Below are 12,947 nucleotides of genomic sequence, written 5' to 3'. Positions count from 1 at the left end.
ATGTTCCCAGGGAACCAGCCCTGCCCCAGGCTGGGAGCAGCTCTGGGAGCACCTTGGGTCACACAACAAGCAGCTCCCAGTCAGGTTATAAACACAAGAATAAGTTTAATGTACAAAAGAGCCACACATCTGGGCACAGAGCAGGAAATGCTCTGCAGCCCCTGGATGTTCCTCTCCCTGCTGTGTTGAGACCCCAAGTCCAGGTGAAGGGTGCATCCAGGCTCTGCCCAGTGTGGACATCAGGAACATCCTTGAGGTCACACAGGCCACCCCAAAAGGGCCTTATGGAAGAGTCCATCTGGGAACCTCCTACAGAAAGCTCATTTCAACCTTTCTCAGTGGAAGATGATCTTTTTGTACTTGGAGTTGGGGATTTGCCCGCGTGCCTTGAGTCTCCGGACAGCCTCCCTCATGTGCTTGGGCTGCAGGGGGGGCAGCTCCCCCCACTTCTCACACACATCCAGAGCTGGACAAACGGAGAGAGAAGTCATGGCAGGGGCCAGCTGAGCTCTGCCCAACCCCTGCTGCTGCTTCAGTGCAGTTTGAAACAGGTAACATTTGTGTTTGGGGTTTGCAGCTCAAGAGCTAGGAATGAACCTGCTGCACCAGCTCCTCCCTGACAGGAGTCCCAGGGCAGCAGCCAGGACAAAAAGCTTCTAAACCACTCAGGCACTGTGGAGATGCTGGATCCAGGGGATGAATGAGCTCAGAGCCTCTGCTCTGGAGCCCTGGGGGCTGGGTGGGCTGTGGATACAACACAGGCTTAGCTCCCAGCCCCTGTACCAAACTGCTCCGAGCTCATCCCATGAAGAAAGACTGGGACAGGTTTAGAGGCTTAAGGAACTCCTCTGTCCCTGTAGCATTAACAAGATCCTCATTATGCAGTTGCTCTGGGGCTGAGGGACAGAGCTGCCACCCCCACGTTCTCTGCCTGAGAAGCAGCAACACTGGTGGGATCAGAGGGGCTGCTGCTGGAAGAGAGAACCATGGAAAACCTGGTCCTGTTCCACGTGCTGCTCCAAGCAGGGAATGTACCCCGGGTCCTTCACTTGTCACTCAGCAGGTGCTACTCACCTTCCTCCACCACCTCCCCAACAAACACCTTGGAGATGCCCGACATGGCAATGACGACATTCTGGGACACGGAGGTGCCGGTGATGGACTGGATGAGCTAGGACAGGGACAGGCGAGGACAGTCAGAGACCCACCCACTGTGACCTCTCAGCCCCGCCCAGCCCCTCGGGGCTGCTCGGGGCCCAGCCTGAGTTACAGCACCAAGCTCTTGCGGGGATTTGAGCTGGAATCCATCGGGATCAGCTGTCCCGGAACAATGGGCTGAGTCCAGCCCGCCCCGCTCGGCTCTTACTGCCTCCCTCGTACCCGCTTGATGGCGGCCTTGGGGAAGGCAGAGCGACGATACATCTCGTAGCGGTTCAGCTGCTCCTCGGAAAAGGAGGAGACCAGGATCCTGCGGGGGAGACGGCGATCATTTAGAGCCGCGGGAAGGCCCTCCCAGGGCCGGGAGGAGAGGGGAGCGCTGTGGGAGAGGGAATCTGGGACGGGGCATCGGGAGCGGTGAGCTCGGGATCGGGCTCACGATTCCCGAGCTCCCAGGCACCGCCACGCCGGCACTCACTGCATTTTCTGGATCTCATCCTCGTCTACTTTTTGCTTCTTCTCCTTCCGCTCCTTCAGCTCCAGCTTCACCTTCCTGGCCGCACATGCCTGCAGCCCCGGGTCCTCCGCGTCCGCCGCCTCCCCCTCCGCGCTCCTCATCTGGGCGAGAGAACAGCGCTCGCTCTGCGGCCCCGCGGCCCGGCCCGGCCCCGCTCCCGCTCCCGCCTCACCTCCCCGTCCGCCACCTCCGCCTTGAGCTCGCTGCCACCGCCAGCCTCCCCCACCTCGCCTTCTCTCGCTCCCTCTGCGACTGCCGCTTCTCCCGCGGCCACCACCCCATCGCCGGCGGCAGGCGGGGATGAGCCTGCGGGCGGCGGCTCCGGGACAGTAGCGGCACCGAGCGCATCCCGAGCCGGATCCGCCATAGCCGCGCCGCGGCGCGTACTGATGACGAAATACTACGGGAGCCGGGAGGGGGCGGAGCCTATCGCCACGGGAACGGTGACGCGTGGCGCCTCGTGATAACGCACACTTTCCGGCCACTCTGGGGACCCGTGGAGTCTGTAGTCATGGCAACGGAGATGCGACGGCACCTCCTGATGACAAAGAACTGCGAGCGCCGCGCCGGGGGGGGAGGTGGTGTCGGTGCCAGTTGCCATGGCAATAGCGACTCGGCAGCGCATCCTAATTACGTACTCCACGGGCGCCGCGATATGGGAGGAGTATGTCGCCATGCCAACGGCGCCCCGTGATGACGCACAGCTACGGGCGCCGCGAGGGGATAGGCGGGGCGGGGCTTGTCGCCATGGCAGCGGGACTGTGGAGGGGGGTCTCTGCGGGGCTCATTCCCGGGCCCTGCGCTCTCGGAGCGGCCGGCTCCGCTCTGAGCCACCCTCTCCACACCCGGACCCTGCCGGGACACGGGGTTAGAGCGGCCCCGCTGCCCGGGCCCCGCAGGGGAAACCTTCCCAGACCCGCCCAAAATGAGCGCGGCTGAAGGACCTCGGGCAGCGGTGTGGGCGGGGCCTGAACGAGGCCACGCCCATTTCACCATCCACCACATAGGCCTCACGTCGTCCCCGCCCATCAGGTTACGGCTCCGCCCCGCTGCGGCCCCGCCCCGGAAGTCGCGCGGGCGCCCGGGCCGCGCCGGCCATGGGGAAGGAGCAGGAGCTGCTGGAGGCCGCGCGCACCGGGAACCTCCCGGCCGTGGAGAAGCTGCTCTCGGGGAAACGCCTCAGCTCCGGCTTCGGCGGCTCCGGTGGTGGCGGCAGTGGCGGCGGCGGCTCCGCGGGGGGAGGCGGTGGCGGGAGCGGCGGGGGCGTCGGTGTGGGGCACCCGCTGTCCAGCTTGCTCAGGTGAGCGCGGCCCCGGGGGCGGGGACCGAGGGATCTGAGATGAGGTGGGGGCTCTGCGCGGACCGGGGGTTGGTTGTGGGGCTGTGGGACGGGAAGAGGGCGTGCGTGGGGCTGAGGGCTGCAGGGGAGCGAGGCTGGCAGGCAGCTGTAGGGGTTGGATGTGCTCCTGGAGCGCAGCGAGAGGGCTGCGGGACAAAGGGATGCCGGGGGTTCCTGGGGCTGCAGAGCTGCGGGGGACGCCGGGGTCTGTGCCCCGGGGGCGTGGGCCGGAGCTGGAGGCTCCCCGGGTAAGAATCGAGGGCCGAGGGGGTGGGATGAGACATCGCAGCGGGCTGTGAGGGGCGTGTGACCTGGGCACCCCTGAGAGTTTGGGGAAGCAGAGATGCGAGGGGGCCGTGCCGGAGGGAGCTGCGGCGGAACTCCTCGGGCTGTTGTGCTCGCAGCTAGGGGCCGGTGGGCTGGGAGAAGAGAAGAGAGGGGAGGGGAGAGACTTTCTGGCTGTCTGGAGGCGGCACCGCCAAGGCTGGGTGCTGCCCGTTCCCCTGTCCAGCATCAAACCGCTGCCGTGCGGATGCTGCAGACTGGCGGCACGGGGAAGCTGTGCTGCGTTGGGAGGGCTCCATGGCCCGGGCAGCTTCCAGCGGTGGGAGAGCTGCGGGGTGACTTTCCAGGGCAGGTGTGCAGCCGGGTGTCCGTGCCCTGCTCTGGCATTGTCACGGCTGGCGGTGAGACTGCCGGATCTGGGGTCGCCTGTGGAATTTGCTGGTTGAAGCTCTTGGACTTTTGTTTTTTTTCTCTTCCCCATTTTTTGGCATCATCTGTCACTGCTGTGCTTCTGGAGCTGCAGCTTTGGGCCTCTTCGGCCTCTGCCGGGAATGCTCCGGATCCATAAGCAGTTGGTTTGTACTGGGAGGCGTGCAGGAGATTTGTGTCCAGTGCCAAGTGACACAGTTGACACACAGCCTGACTGTTCAGAGGGATGTGTCTTGCCCCTTTTGACCGAATTTGATCCGTTTTTCCTTTTGTGTAACCCAACTGGATACCTGCAGGTTGTGCTGGTGGCAGAGGCCCACAGACATTCGAGAGCTCACCCTGCCCTGGGGCACACATTTCCCTTTCTGAAACGTAAATCTACCCTTGGGTCGAGCTTTGTTCTTCTCTTTTGATATATTAAACAGTTTGAGCTCTTGTTTGAGTGGGATGGATGTGCCCACAGGGGGCTCAGATCAGTGCAGAGGGTCAGTGCAGTTGAACACCCTGTGAGCTGAAGCAGATCTGCCACTGCCTGACAGCACCTGAGCACGATGGTGTCTTTTCCCTGCCTTTCCCTGGGACAGTGCCCATGGTGCCATGGTCCTGGAGTGGTCCCATGGTGCCAGAGTGAGCCACGCCATCCTTTTGACTCTGACCTGTTGCTGTGTTTTTCACATGTGAACATGTGCACAGACGTGTGTGAAGGACGGTGACTGTCACAGCTGTCACTCATATTCTGTGTTCAGTACCATGGCTCTTGGATGTACCTGCTGCTGACACTGGAACTACCCCCTTCCCCTGCCCAGGTCCCAGCCCCTGAACGTGTTTCTCCCTGTACATCTGGGATTTGTGTCAGTGACACTGGTCTGGCTGCACATTGTGGGGCATGGCAATGTATCCTGTGTGCCACCTGTTGCCATTTAGGGGTTTTGTGACTGTTTCCCACCTACTGACTACGTTTTGGAGTCTGTGTTACAAGACTCCTCCAGGTGAGGAGCTTGTGTCGAGCTTTTGATGAGAAGCAGCTGCTGGGTGCCCCTGCAAGGAGAGGCCAGAGGGTGCAGGAGACAGGCTGGGACAGGCTGTAGGTACCAGATGGATGAATGTTAGGGTGGAGAAAACCTCACCTTTTCCAATGCTAGAACATGGTAATTTTCTAATGTAGGAGTTTGCCCTCCTTGTTTATGGGGAGAATCCTGTCTTCAGTCAGGTCTGCATGCTCCATATTTTTGCTTCCTCAGGCAGTCCCTGGCCCTGCTCAGGCTGATCCCTAGTCCTGCTGAGGCTCCTTGTGTCTGTACGGATCTCTCCTGACACAGGAACTGCTGAACTGCTCTCCACCCCCAGAGTTCATTCCCAGAATAGGATCATAAATGCTCTGCTGGGCTGGCACCTTTGTTCTTTTCTCTACCCGATGTCAGGTTCCTATTTTATTTATTTTTTAAGTCCTGCTGTTTGGATAACCTGTTCCCAAAGCCTTTCGCTCCTGAGGTGCCTTTTCTGTGACTGCTTTTTCTGTCAGTTCTGCATTTCAAGTGTCTCAAAGATACAATTTTGGATGGGGTACAAACCAGGCATTCCCTGGAATTCACACATTACACCTGGTACGTCCTGAGCTGGCACCTGCTCTGAGCTGGCACTCATTGTTTTGGGCCATTTCTCTTCCAAAGAGTGCAAGTGCTACTCCATGAAGTGGTAAAGATGCCTCTGGCCGTAAATTCGTTGGAATGTGGTGCTTTATCAGGTAACCTGAACTGCCATCAGTCTGTTATCAGTTAAATGTGAACTTTGTCACGGTGTTGCTCCTGCCCATGCTTTGCAGGGCCCGCTGGGTGTGGAGGCAGCACAGATTCCAATTACCTATGGCTGCAGGTGAGCAGGAAGCAGCATGGGATAGAGTGGGATAAGCCACAGGAGGAGGAACTTGAAAGACAACCTAAGTCTCTCTCGATGGGTGAATGTGCCAGGGTGTAACACTCAGGGCATTGGGCAGGAAAATAAATCCCAGTGGGAAGCTGATGGGAATTGGGAGTGCTGACAGCGGGCTGGTGGAATGAGAAGGATGCAGGAGGGGGAAAATGGGAGTGTGGATTTGCCAGAGCAGATGGTGGGCTCACAAAGAGGTGATGGCTGCCAGGGTTTGGGAGGCTCAGCTCCCTGCCGGCATCCATGCATCCCCTGGGATCTGCCAGGGCCTGGGGAGCTGCTGGAGGCCTGGATCAGGAGTCAGGAGCAGATCTTGGCTTCTCTGGTTCCAGCCATGGATCATGACACAGGCAGAAGCACTGTGTGAGAAGCAGGGAGCAGCCAGAGAGAAAACCCACTCTGTGCTTGTGCAGCTTATGAGTAACAGCAAGTCCAGAAATCAGAAATGGTCTGTGAATCCTTGAGGTTTCTTGGGGTTATGAGCCACTTCTGCATTGAGGCTGCAGACTTTGATTTATTGTATTTTTTTTGGTGGTTCACTGTGAAGTTAAAGGTGGGAAACAACAGAACAATCTGTGGCTGAGCTATCAGGATGCATTCAGGAGGTTTTGCCAGGAGCAATGAGGGATGGGTTGTGTTAAAGCCAAATCTGCAGAAGTGGCTTTTTATTTTCAGCTATTGCTGTGAAAAAGTCTGGATCTGTGTTGCCAGAGGAGGAAATTGAGGCTGCTTCTGAGCCCCAGATGGGATATGCAGTTCCCAGGGAATGTATCAAGGCGATGCTTCTGCTGGGAATGAGGAGTTTGGGTGCACATCTGTTGTGGGAAGGGTCGAGTGCTGCTCCACAGAAGCCACAACTCTTGTTCCAGCCCATTTTCAGCATTTGCTGCTGGTGAGGGGTCTGGTTGGTTTAGAGAATGACGTGGTGGGATGGCAGAACACTTGAGGTGGCTTCCAACAGTCCAAGTGTGGTTAGGAGTCAGAAAAATTAGTTCTTTTTTAAAACAGTGGGGTTTGGTATTTGTTCTGGTGTGGCTGATGGTTTACAGCAGGGATCTGGTAGTGCCATGTGTACTCCTGGGGGAGAGGCTCTGACTGTGCCTGTCTGCTGTTATTCCCGGGGGAAGGGACACTCAGGGTGCCAGGAAAGGGGGGATTGCCCTGTCCGAGGTCAGGGTTGGGCTGTTGTGGGGCGTCTGTCCCTCCTTGTGGGTAAGCCCCAAGTCCTGCAGGAGCAGCAGGGAATGCTCCAAGGTCCAGCTTCCAGGGTTGTGCAAACAATGTGCTTCCCTCTCTTCCCCTTCCCCTTCCCCATCCCCATCACAAGGGAGCTATTCCTGCTGCATTCCCACAAACAGGGCAACGTTGGGTCTTCCCGTGGTCCTGCTGCTGTGATTAATCATCTCACCCACTTTAAACCTTCTCCTCTCCACACCCTCCCATGCACATGGCAAGGTGGGACAGGTCCCTCTTTAATTACACACCTGAGCACAGGGATTGCTGAAGGTGCTTGTGCCACAGGCACAGGTGTGCACCAGCGCTGGGCTGGGAATTGTTTCCTAAGTACTTCCCTTAAGAATTCAAAGGCTGCAGTTGCTGGCTGACTCTGCAGTGTTTTGTCTCTGTGTGATGTTGTGATGCAGTTTTGGAAAGTTTTTGTTTGCGTGCTGTGGTCAGCGCAGTTCTGTGTTCAGGACTGGGTCAGGAGCACCGGGCTCTGCTTGCTCAGGGACCTCAGAGCAGTGGCATTAATCCTGCCCTGCTCCACTCACCCAAGCCAGTGGGCAAAGCAGGACTTGTGGTTTCACAGCACCTGGGGCTTTCTTGGACATGAGGGAATTGATGGGTGAGTGGGTTCTTTCCTGTGAAACCCCCTTGAGAGAGCCCTGTCTCGCTCCCTTCCCAATGGGCTGTAGCAACCTTGGAACCTTGGGTTTCCAGGGTTTGGTTGGCAGAGAGGAGGATTGGAAGTGGAAGGTTCTGCACAGGTGGGTGCGGGGGGGGGGCTGAACAATCTTCCAGGTACTGGCTTCCCATCAGTCTTTACCCACATGCTGCATCCTCTGGTGCTCTGGGACTCGCTGTCTTGGGAATGTCAATGTGTCATTGAGTTTGTGTCAGCCAGAGGGTGAGAACACAAGCTCAGTTTTTGCCTTGCTTTGAGAGTGTTCTGAAGTGCCAAGAGACTTTTGGAAATATCCATATGCTCGTGCAGGTTACCTCAAATGCTCCATCAGGGAGTTGCTGTAAGCTAAGATGTGGTGTGAGGAGTGTCATGGGGGTCCTGGTCTCAGGTGAGGAACACCAGGTGGGCTTCATTGTGTTGAGGATGCTGAGGATGTTGGAACCAACACAGCTACTTCTGGTGGTGCAGGTTGTGAACAGTCACAGTGTCCCACCATGGCAGGGGCTGGGGGCTGGAGCAGAGCCCAGGCACAAGGCTCCCAGGTGTTTTTGCAGTTGCCAGCTTACACACCTTCCTGGGAGTGTTTGCGGGGCTCACCTAAGATTTGGACTCTTTCCTCTCATGGATGGAGCAGCAAAACACATCCACTGTATGCATTTACTTATTTCCTATGCCATGCCCTGGCCCAGCTCCAGTGCTGGCTGGAGGATCCTGATCAGCTGTAGGAAGCCTGGGTTGTTTGTTCTCAGGTGTTTCTGAAATTTGAGTGCCCTGAGGGGATGTTTGTGAGATTCCCTGATGACTTTTTGATTTGTGTACCACAAGTTCTTATCCTGCCATTGAGCTGTTGGGAACAAAGCACAGATATGCCTGTCACCCAATCTGGGATGATGAGATCCTGATGTTTCCACGGCCTCGTGGCCTCCACTCGTGTCATTGGTCCCAAAACTGAAGAAATATCACTGCAGATCTGAGCACAGCCAGAGCATTCTGTGTTCTGAAAGCAGGAGTGATGCAGAGCTCAGCTGGATGCTGGGTGTTTGACACTGGGTCTGTGCACTTTACAGTGCAGTGTAAAGATTCCAGCTTGGCCTGGCTGGAATGAGGGGCTCAGCCATCCCCAGCTCCTCTTCTCGAGGTTTGGCTGTGCCAGGGGAACCACTGCAGCTGGCAGGTCTAACAAACTCCTTTCTCCTGAGGCTGCAGTTCCTGGATCCAGCAGGAGGGAAAAGCAGGAGGAACAGTGTCTCCTGTTGCCTTTCTGCTCCTGCGTGCAGCTGGTTGTGCCCCAGCAAAGTGTGTTGCTGCTCCATTCGCTGTCACAGGTCCCCTCCACCCTTTGGCAGGGAGCAGAACTTTCTGGAGATGAACAATTTGAACAGTATTTGGTGTACTGGAGCAGCCAAGCCAAGAAACAGCATTCATCCAGCTGGATTTCTGTGAGGTCTCATTTTGTGAGCTCAGTGAGACTGAAGGACAAACGAACAGGATAGAAAAGACATAGGTGAAAGGTGTGACACAGATTGCCAGTAATACAGAATGGAGGAAATGCATCCACATCATTCCAGACCAGAAGGAAAGCCCCTCTCAGCTGCCCTGGGACAAAGGACAGGCAGTTCCTGGAGGCTGAGCCCCTCCAGTGGCAGTGCCCGAGGGACTGCCAGGCTGGCTCTCAGTACAGAGCATGTGCTGACATCTCCACTCCATGTGAGCCCATCACCTTTCCAGGCTGTGCCATCCACCCCTGCTCTGTTCCGTTTCTTGGATGCAACTGTGGAGTGCTGTGGTGCTCTGGCTGTGGAATCCTTTCAAGGTGAACCATCCTTGAGAAGGTGCCTCTGAACATGGGTGGTGGCAGTTTGCTCTTGTCACTGCAGCATGAGCTCTGCCTGATGCTGAGCTGGCACTGTCACTGTCCCAAAGAGCTCGCTCCAGAGTACAGCTTAGTCATGGAAATGAGATAAATCCTATTTCACAGAAACTGGTAAAAATAAAACTATTGAGGATTGATTTGTTTCTATAGCAACCGACTGGCAAAGTGAACGCAGCTGCTGTCTGCAGGAGGGAGGAAAACAGAGCTGGAAATGTCGGTGCACCTGGGCTGGCTGGCTGCAGCAGAGAGCCTGGGGGCTGGGGAGGGGGCAAAGGCTCGCATAAAGACAGGGCAGGAAGGTGTGAGCTGCCTTTGGAATGAAATTTGAGCTGGACTGTGTGAATGTCCCCTCTTCTTCACAAAACCTGGGTAACCTCAGAACTCCTTATGTCCTACTTCCAAAAGGTTGTGCTCCTGCACCCTCATGGGTGGGGAAATGCCCTGCCCTGGGTCAGGCAGGACATTAATGCCACATGGTACCAGGGTATCCATCACGTCACATGAATGTTTCTAGACCTCAATCCAAAATTACTTTGTCCTGGTGCCATAACTCAATGAGAAATACTCAGCTTTGAGAAATACTCAGCTTTGAGAAATTTGGATGGATCAGATTGGAGTTAAACTTTTTCAATTGCCCTTCAACTGAACGTGGTGATGGATGCTTGGCAGGGATTCCTGCAGGTGTTTGTATCCTGGAAGAAAATCCAGTTGGGCCTCCAGACTACTGGATAAGGGACTTGAGTTTGGAGCTATTTCTCCCTCAGCAGTGTGTAGTTTTGTGTGGTTTTTACTTTTTCCTAAGCTAAGTATTTTAGCTGGCTCTGGCACACGCAGGATTTTAAGGTGGCTGTTTAAATGCTTGGGAGGCTGCAGGATGCAAAGTGCTGTGACTGTGTGTTTAGGTGCATGCTTGGCTTGCTGTCGTGTTGCTGTTGAGGGTTTCAGGTGAAAATCGGGGTATACATCTGACATGGCAGGATGTTGAGGGAATTATAGGAGGAGGAGTGTTGTACATGGCTTTATTGGACACTATGCAGGAGCCTGAGTTATTCAGCTGAAGGAAAAGTGAGCTGGAGTTGGTGTGTAGGTTTGGTAAGCCCAGGTACATTCACACTCCTCCCTTGTTATTTAAATACATGGTTTATTTTAAAGGGAAATTAGATTTAAAAATAAACCTCAAGTTTTTTCCAGTTCAAAGGAAGTGTCTGTAGTGCCATGAACTGAGGACACGAGGACGAAACCCTTTCTGAGAGTGAGTGCCATAAATATTATGTAAATACATTATCTCATTAGATTTTTATCTAATCCCATTGCCTGCTGTTGTGCAGGCTCCTGAGGCAAGCAAGGCTGAAGATGTCATAGGTGGTCTTTCAAATCTAATATTAAAGTGGGTTGGAAATTAGGTGAATTGACTTTTGCCTCATCCTAATTAAGGCACTGAGAAATCCGCTCAAGTTTGGCATTACAAAGTGCCTCATTTTAGAACAGAATCCCATTCTAGAGGCTGGACGCCTGCTGAGGTTTGAAGGACCCCCATGCAGGGACCCAGGTGAGCTCTACAGGCTCTTCCTCACTGCTCTCAGTTTCAGGAATCAGCACAATTTTTTTAGGAATCAGGAGCAGGATTAGGATAAAGCCTTAAGCTCTGCAGACTTCAAAGCTTTGCGTTGTGATCTTGGCTCTGTTACAAGGACAGTGAAATCCATCAGATGATTTAAATAAGAGAGAAGTCCTGTGGACTTGTGTTGGCTTTTTCCTAGTGCTTCTTTCCAGTGATTTCTTAAGCCAAGGTTTCTCACTGCATAGTGGGGACTCTGGTAGAGTTGACTGCCCTGTGAGAGCTGTTTGACCTCAATTCATCCCATGATCCCCATGGATGACTTGTGGATGTCCTGGAGTGTTGTTAGCAACCACCTTTGCATGATTTTCAGCTCCTGCATTGCCCCTGTGCCCCTTCACAGCTCCTTTTAGCCTGGTGCAGGCTGTGAAGCTGTGTCTTTGCTCCTGTGGCTCATCTGCTCTGGGTCAGAACAGCTGAAAATGGAACTTGGAGGATGTGTGGAATTCATGCTGGATTTGGCATTTTGAAAATATTTCCTCTAATCTCAACAGAAATTATTTCACAGAAGGAGTGAAACAGGATGTGACCTTGACATCCCTTTTCCCTGAAAATAAAGACTAAAGAGAATTGGTTTAAAAGCTCAGAGGATCCTGGTTGTGTTATATGGGTGTGAGTTGTTACAGCTGAGATATAATTATTTGCTGGGACAGTCACAGTAACCCTGAAATCGTTTGAAGTAATGGGGAGTTTTATCCTGCATATATTTAGGAGTCTGACTGGCATATGTACATTCCTTCTGTACATTAAAAATGTCAGGCTGGGAAAGGCTCTGCTGCTGAAAGCAGCTTCTGGCTGGGAGAGCTGTATTGAACAGAGAAAAGACTCAGAGCCAGGTCTGTTATTCTTGCAGAGAAGCAGGAAGAAATGTTTCAAGGGGTTTGGAACATCTTATGTTGTAAATGTTCCCCAAAGAATGATTTATTTTTTTTTTGTGAGGAAAAAAGCTGTTTGAGGTTGTCATTGTAGGCAGAATCAGAGCTGGCATTTGGATGAAACCAGGATTGGAAGCTGCAGATCCACCATGAAATATGTGAGAACATCTCTCTTTGCTGCCTGTTCCATTATTGGTTCAGTTTTCAGCATCAGGGGTGGGTGCATTTGCCTCTGGTGGCCCTTGGGGAGTAGTCCCTGCCCTTCCCCAGGGCTCTTGGAGCAGGGCAGGACTGTCACGCTCCATCCCTCTGTTTGACTGCCTGGCTCATGCCCTCAGCTCTCAGCACTGTGTTTTTCAGCTCTAACCTTATCTGTTCAGATAGTGCACACAAGTAATGACAACTTCTAGGAGCTATCTCAGGATTCGGGAATAATTTCCTGCCTTGGCTGTTCACTCCCGTTCCTGCTCTCTAGCAGACTGGATTTCAAGGATACTTCTGGAGAAAAAGGATGTCCTTTCTGATTTCCATCCTGCTTTTCCTTAGGAACTGTTGTCCAAGTCAGTTCTTTCTCTGCTTTATAGCCTTCCTGGTGGAGTTGCAAGTCACAGAGCTCTGTGGCTGCTCAGGTGTGTCCCTTGTGTTCCCATCTGAGCCACCATGGGGTCATTTCTCTGTTTGCCCTCCTCCTCCCACTGTCTTTGCTCTCTCCTTTCCCTGTCACTTGCTCTTCGGGCACCCAATTAAAAAGCTCATCAAGAAGGAATGTTTCTGGAGTCGGTGGTATGTCAGTGCCTTGTTTGTGTCCCCGCTGTTGCCAGTTAATCTCTCCTCGCTGTGTCTTTCTTTAGCCCTCAGGGACTCCTGTTTAAGCTGGAGCTGGGATTGATACAGGCTTAAATGGAGCCATGTGGGTGAGTGGCTGGGCTGCTGTGTTCAAGGGTAAAGTGTGCTCCAAACGTTTCAGTGGAAGCTTTGTTGTGGTTCTCAATTCTTCACTCCAGTGTCCCCTTCCTCGAGG

General features: G+C 54.2%; 2 protein-coding genes across 9 annotated transcripts in view; one reads left to right on the top strand and one right to left on the bottom strand.

Annotated features, from left to right (window-relative positions):
* Window positions 1–80: 80 nt before the first annotated feature.
* TAF11 (TATA-box binding protein associated factor 11) lies at window positions 81–2,073 on the bottom strand. 2 transcript variants are annotated; one of them, XM_015650796.3, is made up of 5 exons: window positions 1,848–2,073; window positions 1,637–1,776; window positions 1,381–1,468; window positions 1,075–1,171; window positions 81–466 (listed from the first exon to the last, which is right to left on the bottom strand). In XM_015650796.3, the coding sequence occupies exons 1-5, from the start codon at window positions 2,040–2,042 to the stop codon at window positions 336–338; spliced, it is 651 nt and encodes a 216-aa protein (XP_015506282.1). In that variant the 5' UTR covers window positions 2,043–2,073; the 3' UTR covers window positions 81–335. The 2 variants fall into 2 exon arrangements, with proteins under 2 accessions (XP_015506282.1, XP_015506283.1); XM_015650797.3 differs by having other exon boundaries at window positions 1,902–2,073.
* Window positions 2,074–2,750: 677 nt separating this feature from the next.
* ANKS1A (ankyrin repeat and sterile alpha motif domain containing 1A) overlaps window positions 2,751–12,947 on the top strand; it is a 76,651-nt gene continuing 66,454 nt past the window's right edge. For 5 of the 7 annotated variants that reach the window (XM_033519913.1, XM_033519908.1, XM_033519912.1 and 2 more), the window contains exon 1: window positions 2,751–2,975. In XM_033519913.1, coding sequence (XP_033375804.1) covers window positions 2,773–2,975 — 203 coding nt within the window. In that variant the 5' untranslated portion in view covers window positions 2,751–2,772. The remainder of the gene's footprint in view (window positions 2,976–12,947) is intronic. The other 2 variants (XM_015650686.2, XM_015650684.2) reach the window with 1 other exon arrangement.

The sequence above is a fragment of the Parus major genome, chromosome 26, assembly GCF_001522545.3.
Source record: "Parus major isolate Abel chromosome 26, Parus_major1.1, whole genome shotgun sequence".
Taxonomy (NCBI): Eukaryota; Metazoa; Chordata; class Aves; order Passeriformes; family Paridae; genus Parus; species Parus major.
The sequence above is the reverse complement of the archived record's forward strand: the minus strand, read 5'-3'. Positions and strand labels throughout refer to the sequence as shown.

Coding starts and splice junctions, on each gene's coding strand:
- TAF11 (XM_015650796.3), bottom strand. CDS start 2,042: ATGGCGGATCCGGCTCGGGATGCGCTCGGTGCCGCTACTGTCCCGGAG. Junction 1,172..1,380: donor CCAAGGCCGCCATCAAGCGG/GTACGAGGGAGG, acceptor TCCCTGTCCTAG/CTCATCCAGTCCATCACCGG. Junction 467..1,074: donor TGGGGAGGTGGTGGAGGAAG/GTGAGTAGCACC, acceptor CCGTTTGTCCAG/CTCTGGATGTGTGTGAGAAG.